General features: G+C 28.2%; 1 protein-coding gene across 2 annotated transcripts in view; it reads left to right on the top strand.

The window, feature by feature from the left end:
• Window positions 1-15,539, top strand: part of pds5 (cohesin associated factor B pds5) — a 128,048-nt gene that overhangs the window by 91,313 nt on the left and 21,196 nt on the right. For both annotated transcript variants that reach the window (XM_067286657.1, XM_067286658.1), the window contains exons 22-27: window positions 2,168-2,301; window positions 2,371-2,494; window positions 7,781-7,985; window positions 11,296-11,410; window positions 14,385-14,517; window positions 15,380-15,502. In XM_067286657.1, the coding sequence (XP_067142758.1) occupies window positions 2,168-2,301; window positions 2,371-2,494; window positions 7,781-7,985; window positions 11,296-11,410; window positions 14,385-14,517; window positions 15,380-15,502 (834 nt within the window). The remainder of the gene's footprint in view (window positions 1-2,167; window positions 2,302-2,370; window positions 2,495-7,780; window positions 7,986-11,295; window positions 11,411-14,384; window positions 14,518-15,379; window positions 15,503-15,539) is intronic.

Below are 15,539 nucleotides of genomic sequence, written 5' to 3'. Positions count from 1 at the left end.
GAATTGTACCTGTTGCACAACTGTGAGGTCCAGCCAGAATACATACAGGCCATCTGCATGGTGATTCTTGAAGAATGGACCAGCCTTTTCTTATCACACTGCTTTATATTGTTGATGCAGAGACAAGAGTGTGTTATAGATGCTTGAGATCTTACATTCCCATATCCAAAAAATTCTTTACTGTGAAGCTTCTCTCCTTTCCTCATGTTTGTAAAATTTGCCAACTACTATTCTTCTTTTCTCTTCAATAATCAGCTCCATTTTGCTTGTTTTGAATATTTTTGCTATGACAATCTATGGAGTCCAATTGACAATCTATGCTAGCATGTTCTCAAATTTACTTGTAAAAAATACTAAATGCAGTAAGACCCCGTTTAACGCTGCCTCAATTAATGCAGATTTGATATATTGCAGTCTGCTTGGAGCCTAAAAAAACACTCAAAATTTATGCTGATTCAAATTATCGTGGCATTTCATTGATTCCTATATAATATGATTATTTATGAACATGAAGCAACCAATAAGCAAAAGGTGACAATTTGTTGTAGCACTGTACTTCTCTTAAATCTACATTTGTTTTGTGCAATTTTGGAAAAAATATAACATCGTGGATGCCATAGGCAAGATTGACTTCTCTTGGCAAGAGTTAACTGATAAATGCATGAACAGAGTGTGGAAGAAGTTGTGGCTGGAGGTATCCTAAGAATTTTCAATGAGAAGAGCCTATTGCTGTATTGTTAGATTGACCAAATTGTCAACCTAGTCGATACAGCAGGACTAAGAGATGTAAACGAGCTGGATATTGAGGAGTTACTGCACATTTCTGGTGAGAGCCTTACCAACAATGACCTTCAACAACTGGCAGAACAAGGAATTCATATAGAACTGGAAAATAGAGATTCTGAAAATGAAGAACCTAAATAACTTCATACAGATTTCCTTAATAAAAGTTTGGTAACGATAACCGAAACCATTGATCAAATTGTAGCGAATGATCCAAATTCTGAAAGAAGTGCAAAAGCAAGACGAAGCATTTTGGATGCAATCTTCTGCTACCCCATTTGCTTAAGGAAAGAAAAAAAAAGTGACAAATGAAACTACACAACTTTATCAGAATTTCAGAAGAGCCTGCACCATTATCATAAAAAATGAACTTTACATTTCTGTATGCATATGTTTGTGTTATTTAACATACCCTGTTTCCCTGAAAATAAGACAGTGTCTTATATTAATTTTTGCTCCCAAAGATGTGCTAGGTCTTATTTTCAGGGGATGTCGTATTTTTTCATGAAGGAAGAATTCACATTTACTGTTGAACAAAAAAATGAACATTTATTATATACTGTATAGTAGTTGTCATCACAAACCAGCATAACCAGACAAACTGTGAATTCTGTAACGATCTCCCACAGCAGTTCCTGGACCACTTGTACAGCAGGGATGGTATTGCAGCTTCCAGCCACCAGGGGAAGCTCATCACAGCAGATTCACACAGCACAGCAGGGACAGCGTATGGTATGGCAGCAGGCAACGGGCCTCTTGATTCTTTGCCTGCACATTTACAAATGATGGCCATAGAAGGAAACATCAGGATTAGCGGTAGATGACGGTCTTCATGTCCTGCATTCAGCTGCTCTACAATGGACAGGGAAGGTAGAGGACAACTGTGGCAGGCTAAAAAAAATCACAGCTTCGTGCTCCGGTGTTCTGTTCAGCGGACATGCTTCCAAACAAAAACTTTGCTAGGTCTTACTTTTGGGGGAGGCTTTATATTTAGCAATTCAGCAAAACCTCTACTAGGTCTTATTTTCGGGGAAACACAGTATATTATTACGCAAATTAATATAAAAATAACTTGAAATTAAAGTAAAATTTGTTTATTTTTGGTTGCTTTTCTCTTTCCCTATTTACTCTATGTTAAAATGACCTCATTTAACACTGTTTCACTTAGTGCTTTGTCATCTAGGAACGCATCTCCCACATTAAGCAGGGTCTTACTGTATGTGTGTTAAAGTTGTGCAGATTTTTGGTTATGCATTTAAAAATGCAAGCCTTGAAGTTTATTATAGTTTATTCAATATAATATAATGATAAATTTTATATTGATATTATATTTTTAGTTAAATCTTTATTTTATTAAAATTTTTAAATGTATGTGTTAATTTAGATTGAAGGAATGAAACTTATAGTACGCTGGTTATTGGGATTAAAAACTGCCACTCATTCTGCAATGTCTACGTTACGTCTTTTAAGTACTGTTATTAATCATAATGGAGATCTTATGGAAAAGGAACATGTTTCGTAAGATTTTTAAACTTTTTAATAATTTAAATTAAAAATTAAAACTAATAAACAATACATAAATTTTAGTCCAATGGAAAAATCATGGTTACGACTAACAGCAGCTGCTTGCATGTTAAAATTATGTCAAGAACCAAGTTATGCTGAAACAATAACTTTAGAACAATTTTTGGTTTTAGCAGCAGTTTTAAATGTAAGTATTTAAATAAAATAATAGTAAATGAAATACTAATTTTTAAAATATAATAATATTTTTCAAACTGAATGTATTAAAATCTTCATGTAATACATTATTTCTAAATATCTGTTACTAGGAGTACAAGTTTGCCAATCTGTTAAATCACTTACAATATTTACAAGTTTAAAATATATACACATGATTTTGCCATTAATATCTGGACTTCTCTTAACAATAGATAGCTATATTTTCCCTTGGAACTGTGTCAGGCACAAGTTTTGAGCTGGTGATATGATTCAAAATATGAAGTGACTTGATCAAAAGAATTAATTAACTTTCAGCTAATGATATGTGAATAATAATAATTCATTTCTTTTGTATGTGGTATTTATAACCATTTGAAGCACAGAATACACCTTTTCAAAAGTAATTATTACTCATTACTTTCAGAATCTTGACACAATGAGTTAGAGTAACAAATGAACATAAACTGTGATTGTATTTGATTATGAAATGTAACATTTCAAACAATGTAAAATCATAAAATGAAACTAACATTATGTGTTAATATTATTTTATTTCTATCAATATTTTAATGCTTGAGTTAAATAAAATTAAGTATAGTATATTAATTTAAATGGAAATAGTTGATTGCAATCAGATTATGAAATATATCAAATTCTGTCATGGAAAATCTATATTAGTAACACAGGAGAATTCTGGAGAAAACTAGGTAATTTGGTATAAATTTTAAAGCAGAAAGAATTTAATAATAAAATACAAATGTTAAGTCTATATCAAAATTTTTCATTTATAATTGAATTGAGACAGTTTAATGGAAAAGCTAATATTGAAAGGAACAATAATCCTGTAAAATGACAGAAACCAAGGAAATACTGAAATATTTTTGATTAGCAATTAACCAAGAAATATTTGGATTTTGTGGCCATATCTGTTCCTAGTGAGTAGATGCTTTCTAACAAGGACAGATAATTTCTGATAGAGGAAACAGCTTGAAACTAAGAAATTTGCAAAATGTATTTTTAAATGCTAATTGTAAGTTAATTGATTTAACAATTTTTTTAATATTATTTATAAACATTATATTAAGTAATTGATATTTTAAATAAATAAAATAATTTTTGCATACAGAAAATATAGATAATAATTTAAATCAGTCATCAGTTTATTTTGGAAATGTAATATCAAAAATTATTGTAAGAACATAAAATTTTTTATTATAAATAAAATTGAACATAAAGAAAGATTATGCAATACTGACAAGTTAAAGATTTCAAATAATCTTAAAGGAAGCAACTTCATTATGCAAACTCCATCACCAAATAGTCTTTCATAAAAAAAAGCTGATTATTAAACTGTTGATAAGTATAATGTTATATTCTGTTATAATTTTTTTAAGTAAAAAGAATTTTAATAAATTCTTTGCAAATACAGTCAAACCTGTTTTTATGCGCTCTTTTTATGTGCGATTTTTTTAATGCAAATTTTTAATTTGTGCGGTATAGTTGGCGACTAGTCTCGTGCGATTCGTCATGTCTTACGTTGACTTATTATAGCTAAATAAACTTATTATAGCATAAATGCACTTATTATAGTAATATTATTGCATGAATATGCGAAAAATGAAATAATTTACTTTTTAAGTCAACAAAACACCACCTGGACAAAAATATGTAAAACAGACGATAGACCAGACGATGCAGTCAAGTGCTGACATCTGTTGTCAATAAATTCTATTTCGTACGGTTTTGAGTTATTTTCTACGTGAGACTTTTTTTATGCGGTCCCTGTTGACCGCATAAAAAAAATATTTTTTAATTGTGTTGCGAAAACTATTATTTACAGCCATTCATGAAGTTTCGTGAGATTTTTTTTATGCGTTTTTTTTTAATGCGGTCCCTATCCCCCGCATAAAAACAGGTTTGACTGTAATTAGAAAAATATACTTTAATATTTTAATGAGATTTTATTTATAAAAGGTCAGACGTTATTGATAAATTAGTTATTCTGAACTAATTTATTATATGGAAAAAAACATTTAATTTGAATTTTTCTTTAAAACTTATTGGATTTTTTAAGAAATGTTGAATTATATATCTGTTGTTAAAAAGACAAAGATTCTGAACTGTTTTTGTTAACATTTTTCTTGCCTCTTTCCATAAATCAGCATCATCAAGTCAGACTTTGCCACCTCATTAAAATACTTAATTTTTTTATAACATAATTTTGTTATTATTGATACATGAATAAGTAAAAAAAATATTATAAGAAGAAATGTATTTTCTTTGAATATTTACAGACCTTTTAGAATTTAGAATTTATTCAAATAAGAAATTTTCAAAAAAATATTACAATAGCTCTTAGGCCGCGACTCCACTAGCCATAAAACAGCCGTAAAACAGCCATAAAACCCCTCGCCGTAAAAGCTTTTAATCACGTGACTTATTTGCGTTTGCGCTCGGATTGCGGTGGAGGTCCGGCTAGCGAAGCTTTTTACGGCGACAGTACTATTACGGTGTATACGTGATATATCGATATAAAGACAATAATTATATTCTACGAGTTTTCTCTATACTATAATTACAAATATAGTAAAAGTAATATCTTTACTTTCATATATTGACTTTTATTATTATATTATTAAGATAATATACAGCATTTATAAGCTTAGCTTTTTTATTATATACTCCTCTAAATTGAAGGATTTTCCTTTGGCCGTTCATATCGCGTGTTTTAGGCATCCATTATTATAATCGGGATACCTCTTGTCGTAGATACATGAATACTTTCGGATGTTTTCGATAAATCTTTCCAGATCTTCTAGAGTAGCCACGAGAGAACGTACACAAAAGCTCATTTTCCGCCATTTTCGCATTGTGTCACAATGACCTAGATTTAACTGATTTTTGATTGGTGGATGGTACTGGTTTATGGTCGTATTCACTTCGAAAGTTGAACACTGCTCAACTCACTTTTACGTTGGTTTTACGACTTGCTCAGGCGTAAAATATCATGGTCATGTGATTAAAAGCTTTTACGGTGAGGAGTTTTACGGCCCTTTTACGGCTAGTGGAGTCGCGGCCTTATATTCATCCAACATATCTGTATTATCTATCTATGCTAGACTAATGAACAAAAACCAAGTTAAAAAATTTTGCATTTCTCCCCAACATTAATACTCCTCTTTCTACAAACAAAGATTTGGTGATTTGTCATTAACCCAAAGGCAATTCTACTGCACTAATTGCTCATCAGAGAATTTCTGATGAAACAAACTTTGGACTTCTAACAGTTAATCAAGATTTCAACTTATATTAATTTTTTATTATTATTAAGCATTTCTATGTTTATACTTGTAATGTATTTAATTTCTTTCCATTTTTAGAAGTATTGTGTAATAAATAAAATTTATTTTTACAAGTCACCAACATGGCAGCATTACATTCAAGTCGATAATTATAAGTTAAACAGTTAGTTCATAGTATTATAGTATTTGAAAAAAAAAAATTGCTAACTTTTTGCTTTAGAATATATAGACTTATAAGGTATCTCACAAATAATGTAATTATTTTCATTATAATAAATAAAAAACATAAACATCAGAAAACTAATATAGTTCATGTTTTACCTTTAGTAATACCATTTAGTATTAGTAAATTTAACTATTTTGCAGGAAATTTATATTACCTTGATTTGTTAATAAACTATAATCAATGAGAAAGATTCTTTCAAAAAAATTATGTGAAAATGAAGGATGTTGGCCGTTATAAAGAACATATCAGATAAACCACATATATTCACATTGTATATTAACACATTTATTGTAATTAGGTTTTACAGTACTGCTGAGAGTAAGTGGTTGAGAACATATCAGATGTTTAATATGGCCATATATTAAATAATTAATCATAATTTAGTACAAATCATTAATCTGATGGATGAAACCACCAATAGAAAATAGATGGAATATTGCAGGATATTGTAATGTTGTAAAAACAGTAATTGAATGCAAAGCAAAGGAGTAGAATTGCCTTAAAAAAACCTGTCAGAATATCTTGATCTTAGCTGATTTGACAGAAGTTGAGCTTCAAGCAGTCATGGAAAAGGTTAAATTTTAAAAGGCATTGAATTCAAAAATATGTTATTCATATTACAGTAGAGCATCGATTATCCGACTCAATTAGGGACTGGGGTTGGTCAGATAAGTGAAAAAAACAGATAATCGAAAAATATGAAAAAATACATTATTAGTATAGTATATTAGTATATCCCATGTAATTAGTATATTAGTATATCGCTATTAACCTACTTCGTGTTGAATTTTTATCGATGTTAAACCTAACAAAATTTTTTTAAAATAATAATTGTCGCTATTGTATCATTAAAAATTATTTTTTTTATTTTGCACAAAATAAATGCAGTACTGTACTGTATATTGAAAAATATAAAACAAAAAAATATATATTCAGGTTACATATTTTACATAAAGTAGGTCTATACATTAAAAAAAGAAGTCCAAAATTTTCTTTTGCTTCACAGCTGACACGTTTTTTTTGCTGCTAAATCTCGCACATGTTTTAAAAACAGTAATTGGATAGCGTCGTTAAGTAAAATTAAGTCTCGTTTAAATACTGGCCTCCCTTTCATGGTCGAGCCAGTGTTGCCAGCTAAAGCCATCTAAAACACACAAAAATTTAACAAAATAATATTAAAGTAGCCAAGACATAGCTAAATATTGTAGCGCCACACTAGCGGACATTTGAATTTACCGACTAGAACGCAGTCGGTTAACCGATGTGATGGTTGATCAGGGGTCGGATAATTGATGCTCTACTGTATTATGACATGATGTTGATATATCACTTATGTATCATAATCAATATTAATAAAATTTTATTTTTTGCTTTTGTAATTAATATGAAAATTTAACAGGTTTTTTTCCTTTCTATAATTGTTTCTAAAGAATTTTACTTTAAACTTTTTACTTTTCATTTACATTAGTATTTCATTTCATCAATATAATAATATCTGTATATTTATGAAGAAATTTATATTCATAATTTAATAAAACAGATTGTGATGGATAATATTTTATCGCTTAAAAATATATTATTCTAACTTTAATTTTTGATTATTTTGTATTTTTTCACAAAAAATTATATAGCTATGAACATAACACACAGTTTTTGTCTGTATGTATAATAGTTTTAAGATTAATATAATATATTAGTAAAACTTGCAAAATATATTTAATATATCTAGTATTTTTTTATTGTGTAGGATGAATGTCGTCAAGTTAGAGAAAAGTTTGCCCAGAAGCTGCATAAGGGATTGGTATCATTGAAATTGCCTTTAGATTTTGTAGCAATATTTGCTCTTGGTGGGAATGAAAAATCACGAGAATTAAGAGCTCAATTAAAACAGTACCTTTTAGCAAATATTACAAAAAGACGAGAATATTTAAAGCAACATCCTATTACCACAGGTTTGTTGGAATATGTTCCAAAATGATAATTTTACTAAAAATTATAATTATTTATATTACATAATGCAAGTTTTGAACAAAAGTATTTTAAAATACCTTTAATAATTAACATAACATAAAAGTTTAGAATCTTATAAAATCTTTATTGTAATTTAATATATGTAATATGACTTATTTATTATTATAGTTATTTTAAAATTTTATAATTTATAAATTTACCTTTTACAAAAGGATGCAATACCTTACTCATATTTGATGATAAAAAAGAAAACTTAAATTTAAAAAAAAACTAATTATAAAATGTATGAAATTTTATCCATGAAGATTCTCTAAAAGAAATAAATCCTTGCTTTGCAATAATAATTCATTTCATAGACCCTATTGTATTGTGAAAATATTTTAAGTAAGAACCTATAGTAAAGTGCATTTTGGTAGTTTCTTCCAAGACCTTGGAATGAATTACTATTACAATATAACACACACATTGGAGAAATCTTCTTGATTCCTTCCTATTGCTCAACACGTGGGCAATTTCAAATTGTTATTGTCATTTATTTAAAACTTTTGCAAAATGTGAAAATGGCAGTTGACAATGGAAACAGTGATATATATATTATATAGGTCAATACTGAGCAACTCCATGTGCTGCAGAAATTGCTGTGATTGAAGGATCAGATCTGTATGAAAATTGGTATATTGATAGCCTGTGTTTGGGATATGCAAAATTGAAAGTACAATACTGTGTACAGGTTTTGGTACCATTAACACTATCATAACCAAAAAATTTTGAATGGAAGCATCAGAATTTAATATTATCACCATGAAACGCATTGCAAAAAATGTCATTTATCATTGGAACACTGTTTATAACCTTAAAAGTGATTGTATCATCATGGATTAAGCAAATGTGAGAATGTCCACTGTGGATTAAACATAGCAATACAGTGGGCACACTGACAGATTAGAATGGGATTCGTGCTAAAACAATGTAGCAAAATTGTGAAACTTTATTACATAATAACTGCAATACTGCTGTTAAATTATGTCACTCTTGTCAAAATTGCTTGCAAAGTGGTTTTTGAAGCAAACTATGCATGACAATCTAAGTTTGAAAACATGGCTGAATATATAATAGAAGCCATATTGTCAAATAACAACAACCTTAGAAGTTGTGGCAGAGATGCTTTCATAAGGTACTGACATGTGTACACAAGTGTTGTGTGATGAAATCTACAGATACCCATGACTACCAAGTAAAAGATTTTCTGGTACCACTGTTGGCTAATTCAAAATGGTTGAAAATTAACAGTCTGACCAACTTTAATTCACAGTAACTCTCAATTTTAGGTCTTAAGTTGCAATTCCAATATAATATGTTTTCAAAATACTTTTCATGCTGATAACATTAAATTCTGGTGTTTCCATTTCAAATTTTTGAGTTTTGGTACCATTAATCTAATTTTAATTTTGCTAATCCTGAGCATAGACTGAATAGTGCATGTATTCCAATCTTCACTCACAAGGAGACAGCCAGACATTCAGATCTCTGATTCAAATGAGACTTTGCAAGCATGTAGCCCTAAACATAAATAGCTCCATGTCCAAATAATAGAACCCACTACCCAAGAGTTTCTGAAAAATGGGCCTCTGAAAATTGAGGATTTAGCTTATAAGTTACAATAAGCTTTAGAAGTTACAATTTTCCTTGTAATTTTATAGCCAAGTGGATAAGATGCTACACACAGGAACTACACAATGTAGGTTTGATCTGATGCGATTAAATTTTTTTTTTTTTTTAATGTGTAACAAAATTATTTTATTATTTTACTATATCATTAGCATTATTATTACTATTGTTATTCCTCATGTTTAAAGCTTATGAAACAAGAAATTAAAAATCATGACATCATCATCTATTTAGCAAAAACAAAGTCTCTATAGATTTAATTCTTGTATGTCATTAAATAAAATTTTTATTTCTTTGTATTAATTTTCAGATTTGGTGATATTATTATATTTGAAGTGTAACAAACATGAGTGCATGAAAAAATTGTCCATAACATTAACAATTAAAAAAAAATGCTGGGACTATGCTACCCTATCTTCATATCAGACTTTTCCTTTTTGTCCATCTGAAGTAATGTCTGAAGCATATTAACTTGTGTTGACAGAGCAAACATAACCAGGAGCAAAAATATCTGAAAATAAATATGAAGAAATAAAAGTTTTATTTGATGCATAGAAAAGTTAAATCCATTTTTTGCTAAATGGGAAATTATGTTACCATTTTTAAGCCTTTAAAAAAGAAAAAATTTAAATTGCAATGGTTCAAACCTATATTGTATAGTTCATGTGTCTAACGTCTTATCCACTCGACTAATGAAACTACGAGGAAAATTGTGAAACTTCCAAATCTATAAGCTAAAACACTCAATTTTTAGAGGCTCATTTTTCAGAAATACTTACCCAAGCATTTCTGAAAAATGGGTCCTCTGAAGAAGCAATTCTGAGTTTAAGATTTGTAAAACTATTTTAATGGCATCTATACATGGTTTATGGAATGAGACTTTCACAGTTGTATACATAATTTTTTTTTTTTTGCACTAGTTAATTTCTATTCTCTGAATTTTTGTAAGTGCTTTTCTGAACTTTTTATTTAAAAAACTGATAATATTATTGGGCCTAAAAAGAGTGGAGTGTCAAGAACTGTGTTTACTATAGAAACTAAGCAAGAGATAATAGCCAAGATAGAGTGGGCAGATGTCTGATATTTTAGGTAGATGACTTCAACAAGTCTACAGTATATACAATCTTAGCTAAAAAAGATATAATCAAAAAGTCTCAAGCAGATAAAGGAGTAACAAAAATCACATCTGAGAAACAAAGATGTGCTATCCATTAAAAAATGGAGAGATTGCTTTTAGTTTGTTACTACATATAAATAAACACAGTTAGAAAGTATATAATTTATTTATTTTTGGTGGTCTCCAGAACGAATTAATCAAATTCTCACAAAAATCTAAGGTAAATTGATAATCAGTTAACGAACAATTCGGATAGCGAGCATGGTCTTTATATATATATTCAACATGTATCTAGATTAAAGTTTAAATTGATATTCATTATCTTCTGTAAAAGATGTGTTTGATTTTCTGACTTTTGAAAAAATAACCTATGCACTTATCATTTGAAAATTTAACTTAAATAACCTAAATATTTAAAATTATTCTTGCATGTTTAATGATATAGAATATTATGGCTGATATTGTTTGTTATTCATTAATGTTTTAAAAATTTAATTTTTATTTAGATAAAATGCTTACTCTTCTTCCTGATTATGTATTACCATATGCAATACATATGCTTGCTCATGATCCTTCATTTAAAAAGTTTGATGATGTACCTGTTCTTTTAAAATTAAAAGAGTAAGTTTTATTTCTAGATATTGAAGTAAAAGTAATTTAGTTCATTTTAAATCTATGTAATGTTTATTAGTTTTAAATATATTTTTAATTTTCAGATATGGATTTTTCATTGTTTAACAGTGAAAAAAACCATTTGTGATATTTTTTTCAACTTTAAGATAATACTTAGCAAAATCTTTATCATAAAATTTTCTTTGCTTGTAATGGCTTATTACTAATGAAGAAGGTAAAAAACCACTGTATGTAATTTTTTAACTTCTTTAATTACAAGAATTGTAACACACAAAATACAAAAACATTAAAAAAGTTTGCTTATTATAGCATTATGGCTAGTGCTATAATTTTCTGCTTGTCTGCAGGGCTGATATAATCCACAGATGCAACATTCATTGACAAAAAGTCTATCATTATATAATCTGTGAATGCAATTTTTTACTGATGAAAAGCTCATCTTTATATAATTTGTATAATTTGAAGTTATTTATTTACTTTCTTGGCATATCAGCAATGACACAAAGACTTTAATGATTGAAAAAGGAGTATTCTCAAATCTTGGAAACAATTCATTTTAAAGTAGTTGTCTTTCTAGTATTTTCCTAAATTTTTATAGTAGTAAAATATAATTATAACTGTATAAAAAAATCATTTCTATAAGAGCTTTTGAAATCTTTCACTGTAACAAACTTTCTCAACATTAGCAATGAAATGAGCCTTGTCAAGTCATGAAGACTTTTTGTTTTCTTGATTGAGGTTTCAGATTAAGACACATTAATTGACAGAGTCAGAATTATTATCAAGTGAAACTAAAACATCTTAAGTTTTTGCCTGATCTCATTCAAATTTTTCATATTTATTCTCTGAGACACCAAGGAAAGTATAGATTACTATGTGACTGTCACATGAATTATAATGTAAACTATTCTCTTATAAAATTATTGATAACTGAAAAATACTTGAAACACCATTTTAAAAAAACTGGTGAAACCAGGTTGAAAAAGTAGAGCTCAGCAGAAACATCTAAATAAAGGAAACTTTTGAAAGTTGTGGCATAAGAATAGTGGAATCAGATTTGACAGTAAGACTCAACATGTGAATAAAGTGCATGTCTTACTGACAAATCTAATTTCACTATTCTTACACCACAACTTTCAAAAGTTTCCTTTATTTAGATGTTTCTGCTGAGCTCTACTTTTTCAACCTGGTTTCAACAGTTTTTTATGAGATTAATAAGTACAAAATTATATCTAAAAAAATGAATCATGCCCTAATGTATTTCTCTTGTTTCAGGGTTTCAAACAAAATGCTACACATTAATATTTTATGTAACTCTTCTTATTCTTAAGGATTGCATCAACTCCTTTTAGTATGGATTCCACTAATCTTCCAGTTATATTGTTATAAATTTTTTAACATTCTTCCTTAACCAAATTGTACAAGATTTGAAGGTTATTTTTTTGCAATTTTTGTCTTTAATATTGACCACAACTGTTGAATTTGGGTTAAAACTGGAGATTGTGGAGGTCAGTCTAGTGGTTTGATTTTTTTTTTTTGGAACTAGAATGTAATAAACTTAGCTGTGTGATTGAGATCTCTGTCTTGTTAAAGAATATACTTCTTTCCAAGATACAGTTTATGAACTGATAGAGAAATATGCTTTTCCAGGGTCTCATGGTACAGTTCTTTGTTCATAATCTCATTGATTAATTCAAGATTTCCTACACCTCTCCAAAACCCCAATTATTTTGCTATTCCATCCATGTTTAACAGTTTTGACATTTTTTATTTTTCCAAAGTAGCTGCTATATGCCTCCAAACATTGAAAATTCTGTCTGATCCAACAAGATTCATTTTGGTTTCATCTGACAACAAAACTTGTTTCCTGTCATTCATAGTGAAGTTTTATATTTCTTTGTCCATAATAGATATTTCTTATGCAATTGATTTCTGATTGTTTGATCATTTTTTGATCTGTTCATAAAATATTTTTTAGTTTTGAAGCTGATAAAAATGCTGGAAGAAGCAAGAAAATGCCTTCGTTCAGCATTTTTCTGTCCTCACACACTGACATTTTCCTTGGCTACCAGAGTTTGGCAAATTTGTCACAGTTCCATAGGTTTTTAAACTTTTTCACAATACTTCTAATGGTGTCCATATGAACACTAGTTAACTGATGGACTTTTTTATAATCTAATCCAATTTTATGTTGAATAATTTTTTCTTTTGTTGCTTATTATTGTCCTTTTCCATTCATCTGTATAAAGTAATTTTTGGTTGATTCAAGTTGTTAAAGTCAATATTAACTCTGCTTATACTTATTTTCTAAAATATTAGTAAATTTTTTCTTTTGTATTTATACAATTTCTTATAGCATATGATTCTTTGACATAGAAATCTACACTTGCAAATTAAAAAAATTAATCTTTTCTAAATTTATCAGGGTTAGAAAAGTTATTTTAATATCAGTTCCTGAAAACATTCGTATGCATTATGACCTTGTGCCATCTCACAAATGTTTTACTTTGGGTGCTTACACTTTTCTTCCATATTTTGAGCTAATGTCCACTACTACATAAGCACATATGGTTGTTATACTTGTTCACTGACATGTTTCATAGATCATTATCACTGGGTGTTTGATGCACCCATCAAAAACCCAGTGTCATTGGAAATATACAGCTCACACAAGTGAGTGTTGTCGGTATTTTTATCCAACCTATGTATAATAAATCTGAATTTGATAATATGCCTACATTTTGAAATGTGCCTAGGTAGTTTATAAAATATGTAATTATTCAATATATCTGTAAAAATATATATTGTAACAATATTTTATGTTGCTTGTCTTCTTTTAAACATTTATGAATTTAAAACATATTTGAAATATATGAAAGATAATTATTGTGCAATAATTTTAAAAATCTGATATTATATATATATAAATCCAATAGTAAATATATTTTTTAAATTATTTTAGTTGCCTTTGGTTTCTTATGGAGCCACTGATGACCAAAGATGAAAATTATAGTTTTAGTTTTTTCAAACGATTAATTGAAAACATTAAACAGACAAAGGATAAACATGCTCCTGATGATGATTTAGTTAATTTGGTAAGTTAAGATTGATTTAATTATTTAAATTTAAATAAATCATAATAATCATAATTTATAGATATTAACAACTTGTTTTTAGTAAATTTTCAAATATTTTGATTTTCATGTTACATAAGAGAGAGAAGTTTGGTAGGAAAATTTATAAATTTATTGTATGGATGTTTTTAATCACTGATATTATAACTAAATGCTATTAACACACACACAAAAGAACATTCTTACAGACAAATGATTTACCAATTTTAATGCAAATGATTTTAAATTACAATTACTTTCCTGATTGGCATTCTTTTAAGAGTAGAACAAAACAGATAAGTGTTTATTTTATTTTCCACAGAAACAGTGGAAATATTCTACCACAAGTATAAGTTCAAGATATTCTGTTTTTTTTTATTGTGTGATTATATTAAGCTATTATTAACTTGTAATTTCATATCTCTGTTTTCTTCTTCAAAACTATTCTTGCACATTTTTTTTGTAATCTTCAGATATTTTCAATTAAATTTCTCCTATTGATTGTGTCTGTTTCTTTGAAAAGATTTCCAAGATTACTGGAGAGTTTACTGTAAATCTTTTTATGTTTTCCTTTGATTTGGCTTGTATTGCATATACATTACTTATAACATTTGAAATTTAACTTTAGGAAAAAATTTGAATTGGCATCAAATTTTTCCCTAAGCTTACATATAATTATTGTTTAAATATGATATTTTAAATGTTGTCCAGAACACCTTCAATTAACATTTATTATTATTATTTTATTCAATTAGTAAAAAAGAAAACTATTTTAATACTATGACTGCAATATTATAAAATATATTATATTAAATTAATAAATTTGTTATAATTTAATTTGTAGAGGTTATATGCTGTCTGTGATTTAGCCTTGGGTTTAGTGATGTCAAAGACTACAAATTTTGTTCTAAAAGATTTTCCTGTAGAACCTGTCCTTCCTTCCAAGCTCTTTACAGAACCAGATAAGGTATGAATTCATAATATTTTATGATTAATTGAATATA

This window comes from Centruroides vittatus, unplaced genomic scaffold, assembly GCF_030686945.1.
Source record: "Centruroides vittatus isolate TY-2023 unplaced genomic scaffold, ASM3068694v2 scaffold_386, whole genome shotgun sequence".
Taxonomy (NCBI): Eukaryota; Metazoa; Arthropoda; class Arachnida; order Scorpiones; family Buthidae; genus Centruroides; species Centruroides vittatus.
The sequence above is the reverse complement of the archived record's forward strand: the minus strand, read 5'-3'. Positions and strand labels throughout refer to the sequence as shown.